Source organism: Carcharodon carcharias, chromosome 15 (assembly GCF_017639515.1).
Source record: "Carcharodon carcharias isolate sCarCar2 chromosome 15, sCarCar2.pri, whole genome shotgun sequence".
Lineage (NCBI taxonomy): Eukaryota > Metazoa > Chordata > Chondrichthyes > Lamniformes > Lamnidae > Carcharodon > Carcharodon carcharias.
Window position 1 is genome coordinate 70,637,427 of NC_054481.1, and position 19,190 is coordinate 70,656,616.

The 19,190-nt window shown below is 50.0% G+C and overlaps 1 protein-coding gene across 6 annotated transcripts in view; it reads right to left on the reverse strand.

Annotated features, from left to right (window-relative positions):
* cdip1 (cell death-inducing p53 target 1) overlaps positions 1 to 19,190 on the reverse strand; it is a 51,088-nt gene that overhangs the window by 7,263 nt on the left and 24,635 nt on the right. For all 6 annotated transcript variants that reach the window (XM_041205631.1, XM_041205630.1, XM_041205629.1 and 3 more), the window contains 3 exons: positions 8,101 to 8,194; positions 6,880 to 7,023; positions 4,379 to 4,661 (listed from right to left, as the gene is read on the reverse strand). In XM_041205631.1, the coding sequence (XP_041061565.1) occupies positions 4,379 to 4,661; positions 6,880 to 7,023; positions 8,101 to 8,185 (512 nt within the window). In that variant the 5' untranslated portion in view covers positions 8,186 to 8,194. The remainder of the gene's footprint in view (positions 1 to 4,378; positions 4,662 to 6,879; positions 7,024 to 8,100; positions 8,195 to 19,190) is intronic.

Below are 19,190 nucleotides of genomic sequence, written 5' to 3' on the forward strand. Positions count from 1 at the left end.
CTCACCACTACCTTCGCAAGGGCAACTAGGAATGTGCAATAAACGTTGGCCTAGCCAATGAGGCTATCATCCCATGAGCAAATTTTTTTTAAAAGTTATATAAAAAAGTGATATTCTTAATTCTTCCCCAATTGTGGGAAAAGACAGCAAGTCCCTGCTTAATGTTCACTCATTTAATGCTGTTTCACTGTAACGTTGTTAACGAAGTACAGTCAGTACATCAATTTAACATTGCCAATTTAAACCAATTTGCCACAGGCTTCCTCGTGTGTCCTGCATGTACACAAAATCTTTCCCACAACACTTCCAAACTCACCCTCAGCCCCTCGCTACCACCCTCGCCTCTGATGTTACTGTCGGGCCTCCACTTCCGCCGCGCAGCGCCACCCCCCCACCATTGCTCTCCAGCCTTACCTCCCATCCTCTGCTTTTACCAAGGTCTGTTTTCAGCTGTCTGCTCCTGACTTCGCTGCTAGCTTTGGTTCTGAATTGAAGCTCCTGGGCTCCATCGCGTGGCAGAAGTTGAATCGGTGCAGATTATCCCAGGATTCCAGCAGCTTCCTGCACTGTCCAACATCTGCCACTAGATGGAGCCTGGTTAATCTGAATTGACTACTGAAGTGAGTGGAATTTTTAAAAATTATATCATGTATGTTATTTCTTTTATATTTAGTGATTTATTTTATTTTGAAAGTTATTTCACCTAGGAATGCACAGTGCTGCACATGTAAGGCACAGTATTTTAAATTGAACATTGGTTCTTCTGGGTGAGGAATGCCTGAAGGAATCCAACTCTGGCTTGAACATTGATTCCTATGGGAACCCATGATTCACTTCAAGTCCACAATTTGCAGGAACACAACCACCACTTATCGCGAGGACTCCCTGTAGAGCAGTAAATGTGTAGACAAATCAGGGAAAAGAATAAGAAATAATAATTGCTCCAGGAGATTTTAATTACCTGAACTTAATGTAGAGTAAGAACACTTCATTGGAGGAAGAACAATTTCAACGGGTTGAGAATGATCTGTCTCGCGTAATTTGGAATCAAAGGCTAACAGCCAAAACTAACTGAACAACGGGTTTGCTTTAAAGGAGATAGTTTGGGTACAGTTAAGATACATTCCCATGAAGGGGGGTAGGTAGGACAACCAAAGCCAGAGTGCCCTGGATGAGGAAAGAATAAGTTGAAGCAGAAAAAGGAGGCATATTATCAACCTGACATCTCATACAAGTGAGGAAAAGGCTGAATATAGAAAGCTCAGAGGGAAGTGGAAAAGTTAATAAGAGGGGCAAAGACAGAGAAGAGAATGGCAGCTAGCTTAACAGGGAATTCAAAAGTCTTCTATAGGCATATAATTAAATGAAAATGCAGTACAAGGAGGGGGAGGGTCAATTAGGGACCAAAAAGGAGACCAGTGCATAGAAACAGGAGGTATGGCTGAGATGCTAAATGAGCACATTGCATCTGTCTTTACTAAGGAAGATGATGTTGCCAAAGCAATAGTGAGGTAGTTGAGATCCTGGATGGGCTAAATACTGATAAAGAGGTTTTAGAAAGGCTGGCTGCACTTAAAGTTGCTAACTCACCAGGACTAGGTGGGATATATCCAAGGATGCTGAGAGAAGCATTGGCCATAACATTCAACTCCTCCTTATATATGTGGATGGTGCAAGAGGACTGGAGAACCACAAATGTGTCACCCTGTTCAAAAGAGTGTGTAAGGATTAGCCCACCAGCTATAGGCCAGTCAGTGTAACCTCAGCAGTGGGAAATTACAGGACAAAATTTGCCATCACTTGGACAAATGTAGATTAATTAAGGAAAGCCAACACAGGTTTGTGAAAGGCAAGTTGTGTTTAACTAACTTGACTGAATTTTTTTAATGAAGTAACAAATCAGGGTTGATGAGAGTAATGAGGTTGATGTGGTAAATATGGACTTCCAAAAGCTGTTTGATAAGTGCCACATTATAAGTTTGCCAGCAAAGTTGCAGGCCATGGAATAAAAAGGGACAGTGGCAGCATGAATACGAAGTTGGTCATTGAGAGGAAACAGTGTGCAGCGGTGGCTGTTTCCCAGACAGTACTTTATAAACAGAGGCATGGAGGATAATAGTAAGAGAATTATGATGAACCTTTATAAAACACTGGAGTATTACGTCCAATTTTGAGCAACTCACTTTAGGAAGGACATGAAGGCATTAGAGAAGGAGCAGAATAGGTCTATGAGAACAGTTCCAGAGATTTAGTTACATGATTTGTTTGGAGAAGCTGTAGTTTTCTCCTTTGAGAAAGTTGAGGGGAGATTTGATAGAAGTGTTCAAAATCATGAGGCATCTAGACAAAGCAAATTGAGATAAACTGTGCCCATTGATGAAAAGATCAAGAACAAGAGGGCACATGTTTAAGAAGAAAGGCAAAAGAACCAAAAGTGGCAGAAGCAAACTCAATCTTGGCCTTCAAAAAGGAATTGGATGAGTCCTGAAGGGAACAAAATTGCAGGACTACAAAGAAATGGCGAGAGCGGGATTTGCAAAGAGCCAACACAGGTTCAATGGACTGAATGATGACCTACCTCCTGTGCTGTGACTTCGTGTACTCATTGACTGTGTTGAGAGGGAATTAAACAGAAAGAAATGGAAATCCTAAATGCATTCAAGACTTGAGCAGCATGACCAAATTCCTATAAAATAAGAGTGATTGCTGCTGCTGCAGTTATGAGTCATGAAATAGATCAGGGAGAGGATATAAACAAGTGTGGGTGATAGTCTCAGAGGCAATAATGATGATAAAGGTTGGTCCAAAAAGAAAGGAGAAAACCCTCAGACCCAAAAGCTGCCAGTTTGGAACAGGGTAGATTTTACCCCCAGGTGAGTTGAAGTGGAATGAGAAATTAGCAGAAAAGACTATGATCATTAAGGAGATATTTTTTAAGGATTTTGTAAAGTTGCAGAATAAACATTTACTACTCAATGACTCCTTCAAGTCCCAGATAATGGATAAGTGGATAAATGAATATAATAGAAGTAAATGAAAATTGAAGAGAAGGACATATGATGCCTGAGGCAAGAACAAAATGATAAAAATAAGAGATTGTAAAATAAGAAGATTAGGTTAAGAATCTCAAAATCTATAAATGACAAATTTTTTTAGCAGATATAGATGTTAAAAAGAGAATTGTTAAAACAGGAACCCCAAGAGCAGAGGTTAGTGGGCTAGTACAGGATAAGTGAAAAGGGATGTGTGTTAACTAAAACAAAATAAAATAATGCACATGCTAGAAATCAGATATAAACACAGAAAAATGTCAGAAATACTCAGCAGGCCAGGCAGTATCTGTGGAGAGAGAAACACAGTCAAAGTTTCAGAAGTTCTGATGAAAGGTTATCGACACAAAACGTTAACAGTCTCTCCACAGATGCTGCCTAAACTACTGTTTCCAACATTTTCTGCTTTTATTATAGTTAACAGCTACTTCACTTCAGCATTTACAATTGAGAAGAATATTAGGGAAGGAGGCTAAATACTGACTTGATTAAAAATTTGAGGAGAGACTGTATAAAAGGAAAAGAATCCTAATGGTTAGTTAAGCCAAAGGAGGAATAAGTATCAGAATTTGATGGGATACACCCAAGGATCCTGAGGGAACTGGGAGATATACCAGAAGCCTTAGAAATTATACTTCAGGTGTTCTATTTAGAGTATTGTGGCCAATATAATCACCATTTTGAATCCTTCATCAATTAGTTTACCGTTTGTAGGAGGGGAAGTTTTGGAATCTTTTAATTAAAGGGGAAATTACTAAATATCTAAATGGAGAAGATAATTAGAATTAGCCAACACAGATTTCAGAATGGAAGATATTGTCTGGCAAACATGTTGAGCTCTTTGAGATGATATGATAGATATGTTGAATGAGGAAAAAGACGGTGGATGTGCACAGAAAATGGCTGATAAGGTACCTGATAGGAGACTATTGGAGATAACTGGTGTAGGATTAGCAGAAAGGCAAGGATTAAAAAACGGTTAGATGGGAGTAAATAGAGTTTAGATGCTCAGGGCAGTTTCTCAGTGTGAAAAATACGAGCAGTGTCCCTCAAGATTCTGTCCTGTGACCACTTCTGGTTATTGTGTCCAGTGATTTGGATGTAGGACTGAAAGGAACGCCAATCACATTTTCAGACAATGCTAAAATAGATGGCATGGTAAATAATTGGAAGACCGAAGACTACATTAATATGATAGTGGAATGGGCCACAAATTTGCACATGAAATTTAATAATGTTCAGTTGAATTCAGACTTCTTTGTAACTAAACAAACCAAGATATTTCCATAAGCTTTCATTCATATCATGCTGCTGTGGCAGCTACTTACCCCACAAAACAGCAGAAGAGGCAGAATAAAGTATTCAGTAAGCCTACTTCATAGGTGATCTTGGTTGTGATGGTCTGCTGGCAGTGAGGGCACATGGTCTGCACCGGTGCTGCTTGAAACATCTCCCCTTGCAGCACTGTCACTGTTGTTGCAGCGCCTGGGGGAACTATAACAGTCGCTGTTTGTCCACTCTGAGGAGCATAGTGTCCGGGAGGGGGGGGATAATGCCCTGGAGGTATATAATGGCCTGGAGGTGGGTACTGTCCAGCTGATGGATAGTAACCTGTCAGGAAATATAAAAACAAAAAAAAAAACCATAAAGTTGTCAATATATGTTAAAGGCTACTGAATTTCTATTATCTTTCTTTGCACAAATATGTTTTTAGCAATACATTAAAAGCTTCTGACTCAGTTCACACTAAAAACTAACTTTCTGAATCTTGTGGAGATGCTTACATTCCTATATCTACACAGCCAGCATGAATGTGAAATGTGATTGAGGTGTAGAAGAGGTAGTATTTTGAACTTACTTGAAGCACAATGGTCTACTAAAGACTTGCATATTATTAAATACAATAGATTAACAAAAAATTAAGAAATCCCAAGGTTAACAACATTGACATTCTAAACTGCCATACCTGCTCACTGATGGGAAACTGTAATTATGTTAGTGCTGTTATCCTTGTACACTACTGTTTACAAAAAATAAAACCATTAGAATAGCTATGGATGGCCTACTGCCTTCCAGAATTCCTTTTCCACAATAATGATGAGTGGTGGCTTGTTTTTCACTAGGATACTTAGTTTATTTCAGGTTGAGTGTGATTGTGTAGTACAGTTTGAGGCAGAACATTGCAGCTGTATTCAGCAAAATGCACCATGAAGTAAGGTGCTGCCTGAGATGTGGCCACAAGATGGGTTCAAAGAAACTAGCATATGGCACGGAGCAACAGATAATTCTCAACAGCAATTTCATCTAAAATCTGTCTCACTCTGGGCACCATGGTTTCAGGGATGAAGGATTACAGTTACCTGGATAGATTGCAGAAGTTGGGGTTTTTCCTCCTTCAAGGTGAGAAGGTAGGTTGGAGATTTGTTAGAGGTGTTTCATTGGAGAAGGGCCATACACTGGTTTCTTTGAACCCATCTTGTGGCCACATCTCAGGCAGCACCTTATTTCATGGTGCTTTTTGCTGAATACAGCTGCAACGTTCTGTCTCAATCTGTACTACACAATCACACTCAACCTGAAATAAGCTAAGTATCCTAGTGAAAAACAAGCCACCACTCATCATTATTGTGGAAAAGGAATTCTGGAAGGCAGTAGGCCATCCATAGCTATTCTAATGGTTTTATTTTTTGTAAGTAGTAGTGAGATAGACCAAATAAAGAGAAACTATTTCCAAAAGCTGAACGGTCAGTAACTGGAGGGCAGTAATTTGTGATGGCCACAGTAACTGGGGGCAACATGAGGAAAAGAATTATGTAAAATGTGGCTTGGGTTTCAAATGTACTAATCAACAGGGTGGTAGATACAGATTCTATAGTAGCCCTCAAAAAGAAGTTAGATAAATTCCAGAAGGAGAAAAAATTGCAGGGATATGGGAAAAGAGTGAAGAATGGGATTAACTGAATTGTTCTTCAAGACTCTGGGATAAAATGTCCCCTTTCTGTGTTGTACATCTGATATATAACAGCCAATCTCTGAGTGAATTTGCATGGTGTCCATCTGCCCTGAAGCAGGATCAACTCAATGCTATGGATTTGAGAGTGCATGGAATTAGCTTAAGATTACGCCATATTCATTTTACATAGGAACGCTACGGCTGTCATCCAATTGGTTTGGACAGAATTCTATCCCAAACACCAGAACCACATAATCCAATGCCTTGCCAAGTGCTTGAAGGAAAGTGCAGGAGTTATACGTAGTCAATAATTTATTTGCAGCACCTGACAGATCGGGTGCATGGTCCACATATTACAAGAGATGAGGCTGGAGTGCCAGAAAACAAATTAATTGATCTCACGTTATCTAGCCAATGACACAGCAAATATGGCCAATGTATATTTTAAAAATGATGCAGGAATGATTTTTCTTCTTAAAATTATTAATCCTATCAAAAAGAAATGCTGAAAATATTCAGCAGGTCTGGTAACATCTGTGAGGAGAAAAATAGAGTTCTGTCAAAGGGTCGCCGACCTGAAACATTAACTCTGTTTCTCTTATTTCAGAATTCCAGCATCCACAGTACTTTGCTCTTCATTAATTCTATTTCTGGTCAACACAAGGTTGGATTCAAACAAAGCAGCAGGATCATTCCACAGAAACATTTATGACCAAGTTCTCATTGAACAGCAACACCTAAATCTTACATACATCAACTGCAAATGAGCCCATTTTATACCCAAAATCATTTAATATTTACATGGGCATTACGATCAGCAGTCAAGTTATATCCACAAATTCAGCAATCACACCAATGTTTTTAAAGTTTAATTACCATGTGGTGGCATGGGTATACCACCTTCTGCTGGCGTGTGAAGAGGTACAAATCCTGGTTGTGCCATTGGCTCATAAGGAGGTGGTCCACCATCTGGTGGGATGGAATATCCTTGAGATGGAGTGGTAATAGGTGGCACATACACTAAAGAAACAAGGGAAAATATTTTCTACATTGTAACAAAAGTACAACTGATACAAATAATTGTGTAAACTATGAACTTAGGAAGTACTTGTTTATCAAGGAGAAATACTGTTGGCAACTCAAATCTCCCTGTCTGTCTGTCTCTGTCTCTCAGGTTCTGCTTAAGAACCAAAAAATAAAACACGCAACCAAGATTATTGTATTTGTGAGTGAATCCCAAATACCTTTTGGGAGATTGATTCTTGCCTTGAGATTTAGGTTAAGCTAGAAGTACATACTTTGGAAACAAACAGTAACCCCTCCATCCACTCATCTCCCACCTACCTATTGGCCACAATGCACACATTCAAATGCAGGATCTACATTTAGCTAATAGTTACTGTTCTGGTGGAATTATTGAAATAAAAGAATTTTTTAAAAAATCAATTAAGTGGACCAATATTGTAAAATATTTTTGATCCTTCTATATTGTCTAAAATTGCAATTTATGAGCATTTTCATTTACTGAGAAAAATCAACATTTTTTTTAATTACATTCAAGATTTTTTTCAAAAATTGTAAAATCATTTTGGATTTATGGCTTTTGGATGTCTAATTGTTTCCCAGTAATAGTTTTCTAGCAATTTGCTTTACTTTCAATTTTTATTTTCCTTCTGCCTCTACTGAGTTGCTACCATTCTACATTGAACAACGTGTTGATTGTACGTTGAACAAGACTTTAAATAAATTAAAAACTATACATGGATGGTTATTCAGCATGCCTTAAAATCATTTAAATACATGAAATAAACAATTTAAATACACAATAAAGATTTGCAAGGTATAGTAAGCTTCCATCATAAAATAAATTTGTAACACATTTTAATTGTACTCTAGGTCTAACCTATACATTTTAGCATTGATTTCTATACGTTGTAAATGAAAATATTGTAAACAAAGTAAGGAATGTTGATAACATTAATAATTCAGATCACACAAAAGAATTTAAGTTTCGAAAGTCTTGATTCAAGATGTTTTCAGCATATGGTGCTCAGCATGTATTTCCATGAAATATTTTAGCCAAAACGTTGTTTCTACCTGTTGATGGTGGCTGCCTGGCTTTCTCTTCAAGTAATGGAGCAGAAGGACCCCCAGGATACGGAGGAGGCGGTTCTTCCGACATTGTTCAGCACTGTTGATAAAGATAAATAAATTAACTAACCAGGAAAGCAAAATCTTGTAGACTTTAGGTTACAGTTCTGTCCTTATAAACAAGGATTCTCAAATTTATATAGGTAACCACCAGTTATGACCCAGCAGTTAGTAAAGCTGAGTTATTTAAAAATCCCAGAGGGAAACATTAAACAACTGTCATAAACTATATTTTTAATTGGTATGTTTGAGATGCAACTCTGAATTCAGGAATCAGACCACCAGTTCTCAAGAGGTTTTATACTAAAATACATAAGACATTTAGTAATTTACACAAGTATATACACATGGCTACAAATTACTACTATCATAACTTTTAACAAATTCCCAAACTAATCTCCATTAAGGTAACAGCAACCCATAGACTTAACCAGACACCAGGCAAAGCATTTTCACCGTACAAATTCAAAATAAGGTTCCTTTCAGTTTGGTTCCCACGGAGACAGCTGGAGGCTTACAGCTGCTTTGATCTTACTCTGCCCTGTACACATGAAAACTGCTATCAGTTATATCCAGCACGTCTCATTGAATGTAAATTCACATTGTATCACCAGCCTCTTTGAACTCCACCTCTTCTAACAATAAACCCCTTTCATAGTGTGAGGTGATACACTTTGGAAGGAGTAATTTGACAAGGAAGTATTCAATGAACGGCATGACACTAGGAAGTTCTGAGGAACAAAGGGACCTTGGCGTGTGTGTCCATAGATCTCTGAAGGCGGAGGGTCATGTTAGTGGGGTGGTGAAAAAGGCATATGGGACACTTGGCTTTATCAATCGAGGCATAGATTACAAAAGTAGGGAGGTCATGTTGGAGTTGTATAGAACCTTGGTGAGGCCACAGCTGAAGTACTGTGTGCAGTTCTGGTCGCCACATTATAGGAAGGATGTGATTGCACTGGAAGGGTTGCAGAGGAGATTCACTAGGATGCTACCTGGGATGAAACATTTAAGTTATGAAGAGAGATTGGATAAACTTGGGTTGTTTTCGTTGGAGCAGAGAAAACTGCGGGGCGACCTGATCGAGGTGTACAGGATTATGAGGGGCATGGACAAGGTGGATAGGGAGCTGCTGTTCCCCTTAGTTGAAGGGTCAGTCATGAGGGGACATAAGTTCAAGGTGAGGGGCAGGAAGTTTGGTGGGTGGCGGGGGGTTGGGGATGTGAGAAAAAACGTTTTTACCCAGAGGGTGGGATGGTCTGGATTGCGCTGCCTGAGAGGGTGTTGGAGGCGGGTTGCCTCAGATCCTTTAAAAAGCACCTGGATGAGCACTTGGCACATCATAACATTCAAGGCTATGGGCCAAGTGCAGACTCGATGGGCTGAAGGGCCTCTTCTGCACTGAGATTCTGTGTTAGTACCAATTTTATTAGTAAATGAACATATTGCTTGGCTTCTGCTAGCTAGGTACCCACTTCTTGAATGCTCTATTCAACAAAATGCAAATATACCTCTACTTCTCTGTTTGCATCTCAAAACTAGTACACATCAAAAGCACCTTGCTGGCTTTAATCCAGTTAAGACACAGCCACAGACTAAACCTGTATTTTAAAAGAGAAATAATTTCCAATAATATTATATACATCAATAGTTTCATGACACCACCTCATACACGTTCATAAAGAACAGAAGGCCATTTGACCTGCTCTATCAAAATCCCTCAATTTTAAACAGTTTATTAAATCTCCCATAGCCTGCTCTGTTCCAAGGAAAAACAATACCAGCTTTTCTAGTCTCTCCACATAACTGAAGCCCCTCATTCATGGTACCATTCTGATATATCTGCTCTGGCCCATCTCCAAGGCCTCGACATCCTTCCTGAAGGTTGGTGCCCGGAATTGGACACAATACCCGAGGTGAGCCTACCTACGCTTAGCATAACTTCCTTGTTTTTGTACTCTGTCTATATATAGATCATCCTGCTCTAGTATACATTTAAGAAAACAGCCTCATCAAAATTGTCCTGCCACATTCAAAGATGTGTTTCTACACCCAAAGGTCTCTTTCCTTCTATTCCTACATCTACCTTAAAATTGTACTATTTAATTTATAGTGTCTCTTATTTTTGCCCTTCAAAACACACCGCTTCACACTTCTCTGCATTAAATACTATCCGCCACAGGATCAAGCTAACATTCACATTAAGCCTACTTTAATTCATTAACAAAGGATAAGAATAACATGTGGATATGTTGGGGTTTAACAGTTTATTATCACTATTACAAACCACTCAGAAGTGCCATGTTGAAATTGGAAAATGTGAATAGCTGTTCAGCCTGGATAGGTACTAGGAGAGCAGAAAGATTTGAGCAACAGTACAGGAGTATCTTCAAACATGCAGAATATCAATAGTCTTAACAGTACATGTAAACTTCTACATGTGAGGTGATTCCACACTCCTCTCCAATTCTATGCAACAGCTAATTAGCTGTGAAGCAAGGGGGGAGGAGCCAGGGGGCGAGGGTGTGCAAGGGGGGAGCGAGGTGTGTGTGGGGGGGTTGGTGTGCCTTGGAGGGTCAGTGGTTGCAGAGGAGGGGGGGACCCAGAGGTGGTGGTGGGGGTGTCCCACTGGAGACCGGCAGAAGGCCCGCCCGTGTGATAGAGAAAAAGAGAGGGGGGCGAAAGAGAGGGGGGCGAAAGAAAGGGGGGGCGAAAGAAAGGGGGGGCGAAAGAAAGGGGGGGGCGAAAGAAAGGGGGGCGAAAGAAAGGGGGGCGAAAGAAAGGGGGGGCGAAAGAAAGGGGGGCGAAAGAAAGGGGGGCGAAAGAAAGGGGGGCGAAAGAAAGGGGGGCGAAAGAAAGGGGGGCGAAAGAAAGGGGGGCGAAAGAAAGGGGGGGCGAAAGGGGGGGGCGAAAGAAAGGGGGGGCGAAAGAAAGGGGGGGGCGAAAGAAAGGGGGGGCGAAAGAAAGGGGGGCGAAAGAAAGGGGGGCGAAAGAAAGGGGGGCGAAAGAAAGGGGGGCAAAAGAAAGGGGGGGGCGAAAGAAAGGGGGCGAAAGAAAGGGGGGCGAAAGAAAGGGGGGGCGAAAGAAAGGGGGGCGAAAGAAAGGGGGGCGAAAGAAAGGGGGGCGAAAGAAAGGGGGGCGAAAGAAAGGGGGGCGAAAGAAAGGGGGGCGAAAGAGAGGGGGGCGAAAGAGAGGGGGGCGAAAGAGAGGGGGGCGAAAGAAAGAAAGCGAGCGAAAGAGAGGGGGGCGAAAGAAAGAAAGCGAGCGAAAGAGAGGGGGGCGAAAGAAAGAAAGCGAGCGAAAGAGAGGGGGGCGAAAGAAAGAAAGCGAGCGAAAGAGAGGGGGGCGAAAGAAAGAAAGCGAGCGAAAGAGAGGGGGTCGAAAGAAAGAAAGCGAGCGAAAGAGAGGGGGTCGAAAGAAAGAAAGCGAGCGAAAGAGAGGGGGTCGAAAGAAAGAAAGCGAGCGAAAGAGAGGGGGGCGAAAGAAAGAAAGCGAGCGAAAGAGAGGGGGGGCGAAAGAAAGAAAGCGAGCGAAAGAGAGGGGGGCGAAAGAAAGAAAGCGAGCGAAAGAGAGGGGGGCGAAAGAAAGAAAGCGAGCGAAAGAGAGGGGGGGGCGAAAGAAAGAAAGCGAGCGAAAGAGAGGGGGGGGGGCGAAAGAAAGAAAGCGAGCGAAAGAGAGGGGGGGCGAAAGCGAGCGAATAGGGAGAAAGCGAGCGAAAGAGAGAAAGCGAGCCAGAGAGAAAGCGAGGGAGGGAGGGAGACAGAGAGAGAGGGAGACAGAGAGAGAGGGAGACAGAGAGAGAGGGAGAGAGAGGGAGAGAGAGAGGGAGGGAGGGAGGGAGACAGAGAGAGAGAGAGAGAGAGAGAGACAGAGAGAGAGAGAGAGGGAGGGAGGGAGGGAGGGAGGGAGGGAGGGAGGGAGGGAGACAGACAGACAGAGACAGACAGACAGACAGACAGACAGACAGACAGACAGACAGGGAGGGAGAGAGAGAGAGGGAGGGAGAGAGAGAGAGGGAGGGAGAGAGAGAGAGGGAGGGAGGGAGGGAGACAGAGAGAGAGAGGGAGGGAGACAGAGAGAGAGAGAGAAAGAGAGAGGGAGGGAGGGAGACAGAGAGAGAGAGAGAGGGAGGGAGGGAGACAGAGAGGGAGGGAGGGAGACAGAGAGAGAGGGAGGGAGGGAGGGAGGGAGAGAGGGAGGGAGGCAGAGAGAGAGAGAGGGAGGGAGGCAGAGAGAGAGAGAGGGAGGGAGGCAGAGAGAGAGAGAGAGGGAGGGAGGCAGAGAGAGAGAGAGAGGGTGGGAGGCAGAGAGAGAGAGAGGGAGGGAGGCAGAGAGAGAGAGAGAGAGGGAGGGAGGCAGAGAGAGAGAGAGAGGGGGAGGGAGGCAGAGAGAGAGAGAGAGAGGGAGGGAGGCAGAGAGAGAGAGAGGAAGGGAGGCAGAGAGAGAGAGAGGGAGGGAGGCAGAGAGAGAGGGAGGGAGGCAGAGAGAGAGGGAGGGAGGCAGAGAGAGAGAGAGGGAGGGAGGCAGAGAGAGAGAGAGGGAGGGAGGCAGAGAGAGAGAGAGGGAGGGAGGCAGAGAGAGAGAGAGGGAGGGAGGCAGAGAGAGAGAGAGAGGGAGGGAGGCAGAGAGAGAGAGAGAGGGAGGGAGGCAGAGAGAGAGAGAGAGGGTGGGAGGCAGAGAGAGAGAGAGGGAGGGAGGCAGAGAGAGAGAGAGAGAGGGAGGGAGGCAGAGAGAGAGAGAGAGAGGGAGGGAGGCAGAGAGAGAGAGAGGAAGGGAGGCAGAGAGAGAGAGAGGGAGGGAGGCAGAGAGAGAGAGAGGGAGGGAGGCAGAGAGAGAGGGAGGGAGGCAGAGAGAGAGGGAGGGAGGCAGAGAGAGAGAGAGGGAGGGAGGCAGAGAGAGAGAGAGGGAGGGAGGCAGAGAGGGAGGGAGGCAGAGCGTGAGACAGAGCGCGAGACAGAGCGCGAGGCAGAGCGCGAGGCAGAGCGCGAGGCAGAGCGCGAGGCAGAGCGCGAGGCAGAGCGCGAGGCAGAGCGCGAGGCAGAGCGCGAGGCAGAGCGCGAGGCAGAGCGCGAGACAGAGCGCGAGACAGAGCGCGAGACAGAGCGCGAGACAGAGCGCGAGACAGAGCGCGAGACAGAGCGCGAGACAGAGCGAGAGACAGAGCGAGAGACAGAGCGAGAGGGAGAGCGAGAGGGAGAGCGAGAGGGAGAGCGAGAGACAGAGCGAGAGGGAGAGCGAGAGGGAGAGCGAGAGGGAGAGCGAGAGGGAGAGCGAGAGGGAGAGCGAGAGAGAGAGCGAGAGAGAGAGCGAGAGGGAGAGCGAGAGAGCGAGAGGGAGAGAGAGAGAGCGAGAGGGAGAGAGAGAGAGCGAGAGGGAGAGAGAGAGAGCGAGAGGGAGAGAGAGAGAGCGAGAGGGAGAGAGAGAGAGCGAGAGGGAGAGAGAGACAGAGCGAGAGGGAGAGAGACAGAGCGAGAGGGAGAGAGACAGAGCGAGAGGGAGAGAGACAGAGCGAGAGGGAGAGAGACAGAGCGAGAGGGAGAGAGACAGAGCGAGAGGGAGAGAGACAGAGCGAGAGGGAGAGAGACAGAGCGAGAGGGAGAGAGACAGAGCGAGAGGGAGAGAGACAGAGCGAGAGGGAGAGAGACAGAGCGAGAGGGAGAGAGACAGAGCGAGAGGGAGAGAGACAGAGCGAGAGGGAGAGAGACAGAGCGAGAGGGAGAGAGACAGAGCGAGAGGGAGAGAGACAGAGCGAGAGGGAGAGAGACAGAGCGAGAGGGAGAGAGACAGAGCGAGAGGGAGAGAGACAGAGCGAGAGGGAGAGAGACAGAGCGAGAGGGAGAGAGACAGAGCGAGAGGGAGAGAGACAGAGCGAGAGGGAGAGAGACAGAGCGAGAGGGAGAGAGACAGAGCGAGAGGGAGAGAGACAGAGCGAGAGGGAGAGAGACAGAGCGAGAGGGAGAGAGACAGAGCGAGAGGGAGAGAGACAGAGCGAGAGGGAGAGAGACAGAGCGAGAGGGAGAGAGACAGAGCGAGAGGGAGAGAGACAGAGCGAGAGGGAGAGAGACAGAGCGAGAGGGAGGGAGGCAGAGCGAGAGGGAGGGAGGCAGAGAGAGAGGGAGAGAGACAGAGCGAGAGGGAGGGAGGCAGAGAGAGAGAGAGAGGGAGGGAGACAGAGAGAGAGGGAGAGAGGGAGGGAGACAGGGAGGGAGAGAGGGAGGGAGGCAGAGAGAGAGAGGGAGGGAGGCAGAGAGAGAGAGAGGGAGGGAGGCAGAGAGAGAGAGAGAGGGAGGGAGACAGAGAGAGAGAGAGAGGGAGGGAGGCAGAGAGAGAGAGGGAGGGAGGCAGAGAGAGAGAGAGGGAGGGAGGCAGAGAGAGAGAGAGAGGGAGGGAGGCAGAGAGAGAGAGAGGGAGGGAGGCAGAGAGAGAGAGAGGGAGGGAGGCAGAGAGAGAGAGAGGGAGGGAGGCAGAGAGAGAGAGAGAGGGAGGGAGGCAGAGAGAGAGAGAGGGAGGGAGGCAGAGAGAGAGAGAGGGAGGGAGGCAGAGAGAGAGAGAGGGAGGGAGGCAGAGAGAGAGAGAGGGAGGGAGGCAGAGACAGAGAGGGAGGGAGGCAGAGAGAGAGAGGGAGGGAGGCAGAGAGAGGGAGGGAGGGAGGCAGAGAGAGGGAGGGAGGCAGAGAGAGAGAGGGAGGGAGGCAGAGAGAGAGAGGGAGGGAGGCAGAGAGAGAGAGGGAGGGAGGCAGAGAGAGAGAGGGAGGGAGGCAGAGAGAGAGAGGGAGGGAGGCAGAGAGAGAGAGGGAGGGAGGCAGAGAGAGAGAGGGAGGGAGGCAGAGAGAGAGAGGGAGGGAGGCAGAGAGAGAGAGGGAGGGAGGCAGAGAGAGAGAGGGAGGGAGGCAGAGAGAGAGAGGGAGGGAGGCAGAGAGAGAGAGGGAGGGAGGCAGAGAGAGAGAGGGAGGGAGGCAGAGAGAGAGAGGGAGGGAGGCAGAGAGAGAGAGGGAGGGAGGCAGAGAGAGAGAGAGAGGGAGGGAGGCAGAGAGAGAGAGAGAGGGGGGGAGGCAGAGAGAGAAGGAGGGAGGCAGAGAGAGAGAGAAGGAGGGAGGTAGAGAGAGAGGGAGGGAGGCAGAGAGAGAGAGAGGGAGGGAGGCAGAGAGAGAGAGAGGGAGGGAGGCAGAGAGAGAGAGAGGGAGGGAGGCAGAGAGAGAGAGAGAGGGAGGGAGGCAGAGAGAGAGAGAGAGGGAGGGAGGCGGAGAGAGCGCGCGCGCGGAGAGAGCGCGCGCGCGGAGAGAGCGCGAGAGAGAGCGCGGGAGAGAGCGCGGGAGAGAGCGCGGGAGAGAGCGCGGGAGAGAGCGCGGGAGAGAGCGCGGGAGAGAGCGCGGGAGAGAGCGCGGGAGAGAGCGCGGGAGAGAGCGCGGGAGAGAGCGAGGGAGAGGGCGCGCGGAGAGAGAGAGCGCGCGGAGAGAGAGAGCGCGCGGAGAGAGAGAGCGCGCGGAGAGAGAGAGCGCGCGGAGAGAGAGAGCGCGCGGAGAGAGAGAGCGCGCGGAGAGAGAGCGCACGGAGAGAGAGAGCGCGCGGAGAGAGAGAGCGCGCGGAGAGAGAGAGCGCGCGAGAAGAGGGAGCGCGCGAGAAGAGAGAGCGCGCGAGAAGAGAGAGCACGCGAGAAGAGAGAGCGCGAGAAGAGAGAGCGCGAGAAGAGAGAGCGCGAGAGCGCGAAGAGAGAGCTCGCGGAGAGAGAGAGCGCGGAGAGAGAGAGCGCGCAGAGAGAGAGAGCGCGCGGAGAGAGAGAGAGCGCGCGGAGAGAGAGAGCGCGCGGAGAGAGAGAGCGCGCGGAGAGAGAGAGCGCGCGGAGAGAGAGAGCGCGCGGAGAGAGAGAGCGCGCGGAGAGAGAGAGCGCGCGGAGAGAGAGAGCGCGCGGAGAAAGAGAGCGCGCGGAGAGAGAGAGCGCGCGGAGAGAGTGAGCGCGCGGAGAGAGAGAGCGCACGGAGAGAGAGAGCGCTCAAGAGAGCGAGAGAGAGCGCGAGCGCGCACGGGCGAGAGAAAGCGCGAGTGCGCGCGAGAGAGAGAGCGCGGGCGAGAGAGAGAGAGAGAGAGCGCGGGCGAGAGAGAGAGAGAGAGAGAGAGAGAGAGCGCGGGCGAGAGAGAGAGAGAGAGAGAGAGCGCGGGCGAGAGAGAGAGAGAGAGAGAGCGCGGGCGAGAGAGAGAGAGAGCGAGAGCGCAGGCGAGAGAGAGAGAGAGAGAGAGCGCGGGCGAGAGAGAGAGAGAAAGAGAGCGCGGGCGAGAGAGAGAGAGAGCGCGGGCGAGAGAGAGAGAGAGCGCGGGCGAGAGAGAGAGAGAGAGAGCGCGGGCGAGAGAGAGAGAGAGAGAGCGCGGGCGAGAGAGAGAGAGAGAGCACGGGCGAGAGAGAGAGAGAAAGAGAGAGAGCGCGGGCGAGAAAGAGAGAGAGAGAGAGAAAGAGAGCGCGGGCAAGAGAGAGAGAGAGAGAGAGCGAGCGGGCGAGAGAGAGAGAGAGAGAGCGCGGGCGAGAGAGAGAGAGAGAGAGAGCGCGGGCGAGAGAGAGAGAGAGAGAGAGCGCGGGCGAGAGAGAGAGAGAGAGAGAGAGCGCGGGCGAGAGAGAGAGAGAGAGCGCGGGCGAGAGAGAGAGAGAGCGCGGGCGAGAGAGAGAGAGAGAGCGCGGGCGAGAGAGAGAGCGCAGGCGAGAGAGAGAGAGAGCGCGGGCGAGAGAGAGAGAGAGAGCGCGGGCGAGAGAGAGAGAGAGAGCGCGGGCGAGAGAGAGAGAGAGAGCGCGGGCGAGAGAGAGAGAGAGAGCGCGGGCGAGAGAGAGAGAGAGAGCGCGGGCGAGAGAGAGAGAGAGCGCGCGGGCGAGAGAGAGAGAGAGAGCGCGGGCGAGAGAGAGAGAGAGAGCGCGGGCGAGAGAGAGAGAGAGAGCGCGGGCGAGAGAGAGAGAGAGAGCGCGGGCGAGAGAGAGAGAGCGCGGGCGAGAGAGAGAGAGAGAGAGCGCGGGCGAGAGAGAGAGAGAGAGAGCGCGGGCGAGAGAGAGAGAGAGAGAGAGCGCGGGCGAGAGAGAGAGAGAGAGAGAGCGCGGGCGAGAGAGAGAGAGAGAGAGAGCGCGGGCGAGAGAGAGAGAGAGAGAGCGCGGGCGAGAGAGAGAGAGAGAGAGCGCGGGCGAGAGAGAGAGAGAGCGCGGGCGAGAGAGAGAGAGAGAGCGCGGGCGAGAGAGAGAGAGAGAGAGAGCGCGGGCGAGAGAGAGAGAGAGAGAGAGCGCGGGCGAGAGAGAGAGAGCGCGGGCGAGAGAGAGAGAGCGCGGGCGAGAGAGAGAGAGCGCGGGCGAGAGAGAGAGAGAGCGCGGGCGAGAGAGAGAGAGAGAGAGCGCGGGCGAGAGAGAGAGAGAGAGAGAGCGCGGGCGAGAGAGAGAGAGAGAGAGCGCGGGCGAGAGAGAGAGAGAGAGAGCGCGGGCGAGAGAGAGAGAGGGAGAGCGCGGGCGAGAGAGAGAGAGAGCGCGGGCGAGAGAGAGAGAGAGCGCGGGCGAGAGAGAGAGAGAGCGCGGGCGAGAGAGAGAGAGAGCGCGGGCGAGAGAGAGAGCGCGGGCGAGAGAGAGAGAGCGCGGGCGAGAGAGAGAGAGAGCGCGGGCGAGAGAGAGAGAGAGCGCGGGCGAGAGAGAGAGCGCGGGCGAGAGAGAGAGAGAGCGCGGGCGAGAGAGAGAGAGAGCGCGGGCGAGAGAGAGAGAGAGAGCACGGGCGAGAGAGAGAGAGAGCGCGGGCGAGAGAGAGAGAGAGCGCGGGCGAGAGAGAGAGAGAGAGAGCGCGGGCGAGAGAGAGAGCGCGGGCGAGAGAGAGAGAGAGAGAGCGCGGGCGAGAGAGAGAGAGAGAGAGAGAGCGCGGGCGAGAGAGAGAGAGAGAGAGAGAGCGCGGGCGAGAGAGAGAGAGAGAGAGAGAGAGAGAGCGCGGGCGAGAGAGAGAGAGAGAGAGAGAGCGCGGGAGAGAGAGAGAGAGCGCGGGCGAGAGAGAGAGAGAGAGAGAGAGAGAGAGCGGGCGAGAGAGAGAGAGAGCGCGGGCGAGAGAGAGAGAAAGCGCGGGCAAGAGAGAGAGAGAGCGCGGGCAAGAGAGAGAGAGAGAGAGCGCGGGCGAGAGAGAGAGAGAGAGAGCGCGGGCGAGAGAGAGAGAGAGAGAGAGAGAGCGCGGGCGAGAGAGAGAGAGAGCGCGGGCGAGAGAGAGAGAGAGAGAGCGCGCGGGCGAGAGAGAGAGAGCGAGAGAGCGCGGGCGAGAGAGAGAGAGAGAGCGCGGGCGAGAGAGAGAGAGAGAGCGCGGGCGAGAGAGAGAGAGAGCGCGGGCGAGAGAGAGAGAGAGAGCGCGGGCGAGAGAGAGAGAGAGCGCGGGCGAGAGAGAGAGAGAGCGCGGGCGAGAGAGAGAGAGAGCGCGGGCGAGAGAGAGAGAGAGCGCGGGCGAGAGAGAGAGAGAGCGCGGGCGAGAGAGAGAGAGAGCGCGGGCGAGAGAGAGAGAGAGCGCGGGCGAGAGAGAGAGAGAGAGAGCGCGGGCGAGAGAGAGAGAGAGCGAGCGCGGGCGAGAGAGAGAGAGAGAGCGCGGGCGTGAGAGAGAGAGAGCGCGGGCGAGAGAGAGAGAGAGAGAGAGAGCGCGGGCGAGAGAGAGAGAGAGAGAGAGAGCGCGGGCGAGAGAGAGAGAGAGCGCGGGCGAGAGAGAGAGAGAGAGAGAGAGAGCGCGGGCGAGAGAGAGAGAGAGAGAGCGCGGGCGAGAGAGAGAGAGAGAGAGCGCGGGCGAGAGAGAGAGAGAGAGAGCGCGGGCGAGAGAGAGAGAGAGAGAGCGCGGGCGAGAGAGAGAGAGAGAGAGAGAGAGAGAGAGAGAGCGCGGGCGAGAGAGAGAGAGAGAGAGAGAGAGCGCGGGCGAGAGAGAGAGAGAGAGAGAGAGAGCGGGCGAGAGAGAGAGAGAGAGAGAGCGGGCGAGAGAGAGAGAGAGAGAGAGAGCGCGGGCGAGAGAGAGAGAGAGCGCGGGCGAGAGAGAGAGAGCGCGGGCGAGAGAGAGAGAGCGCGGG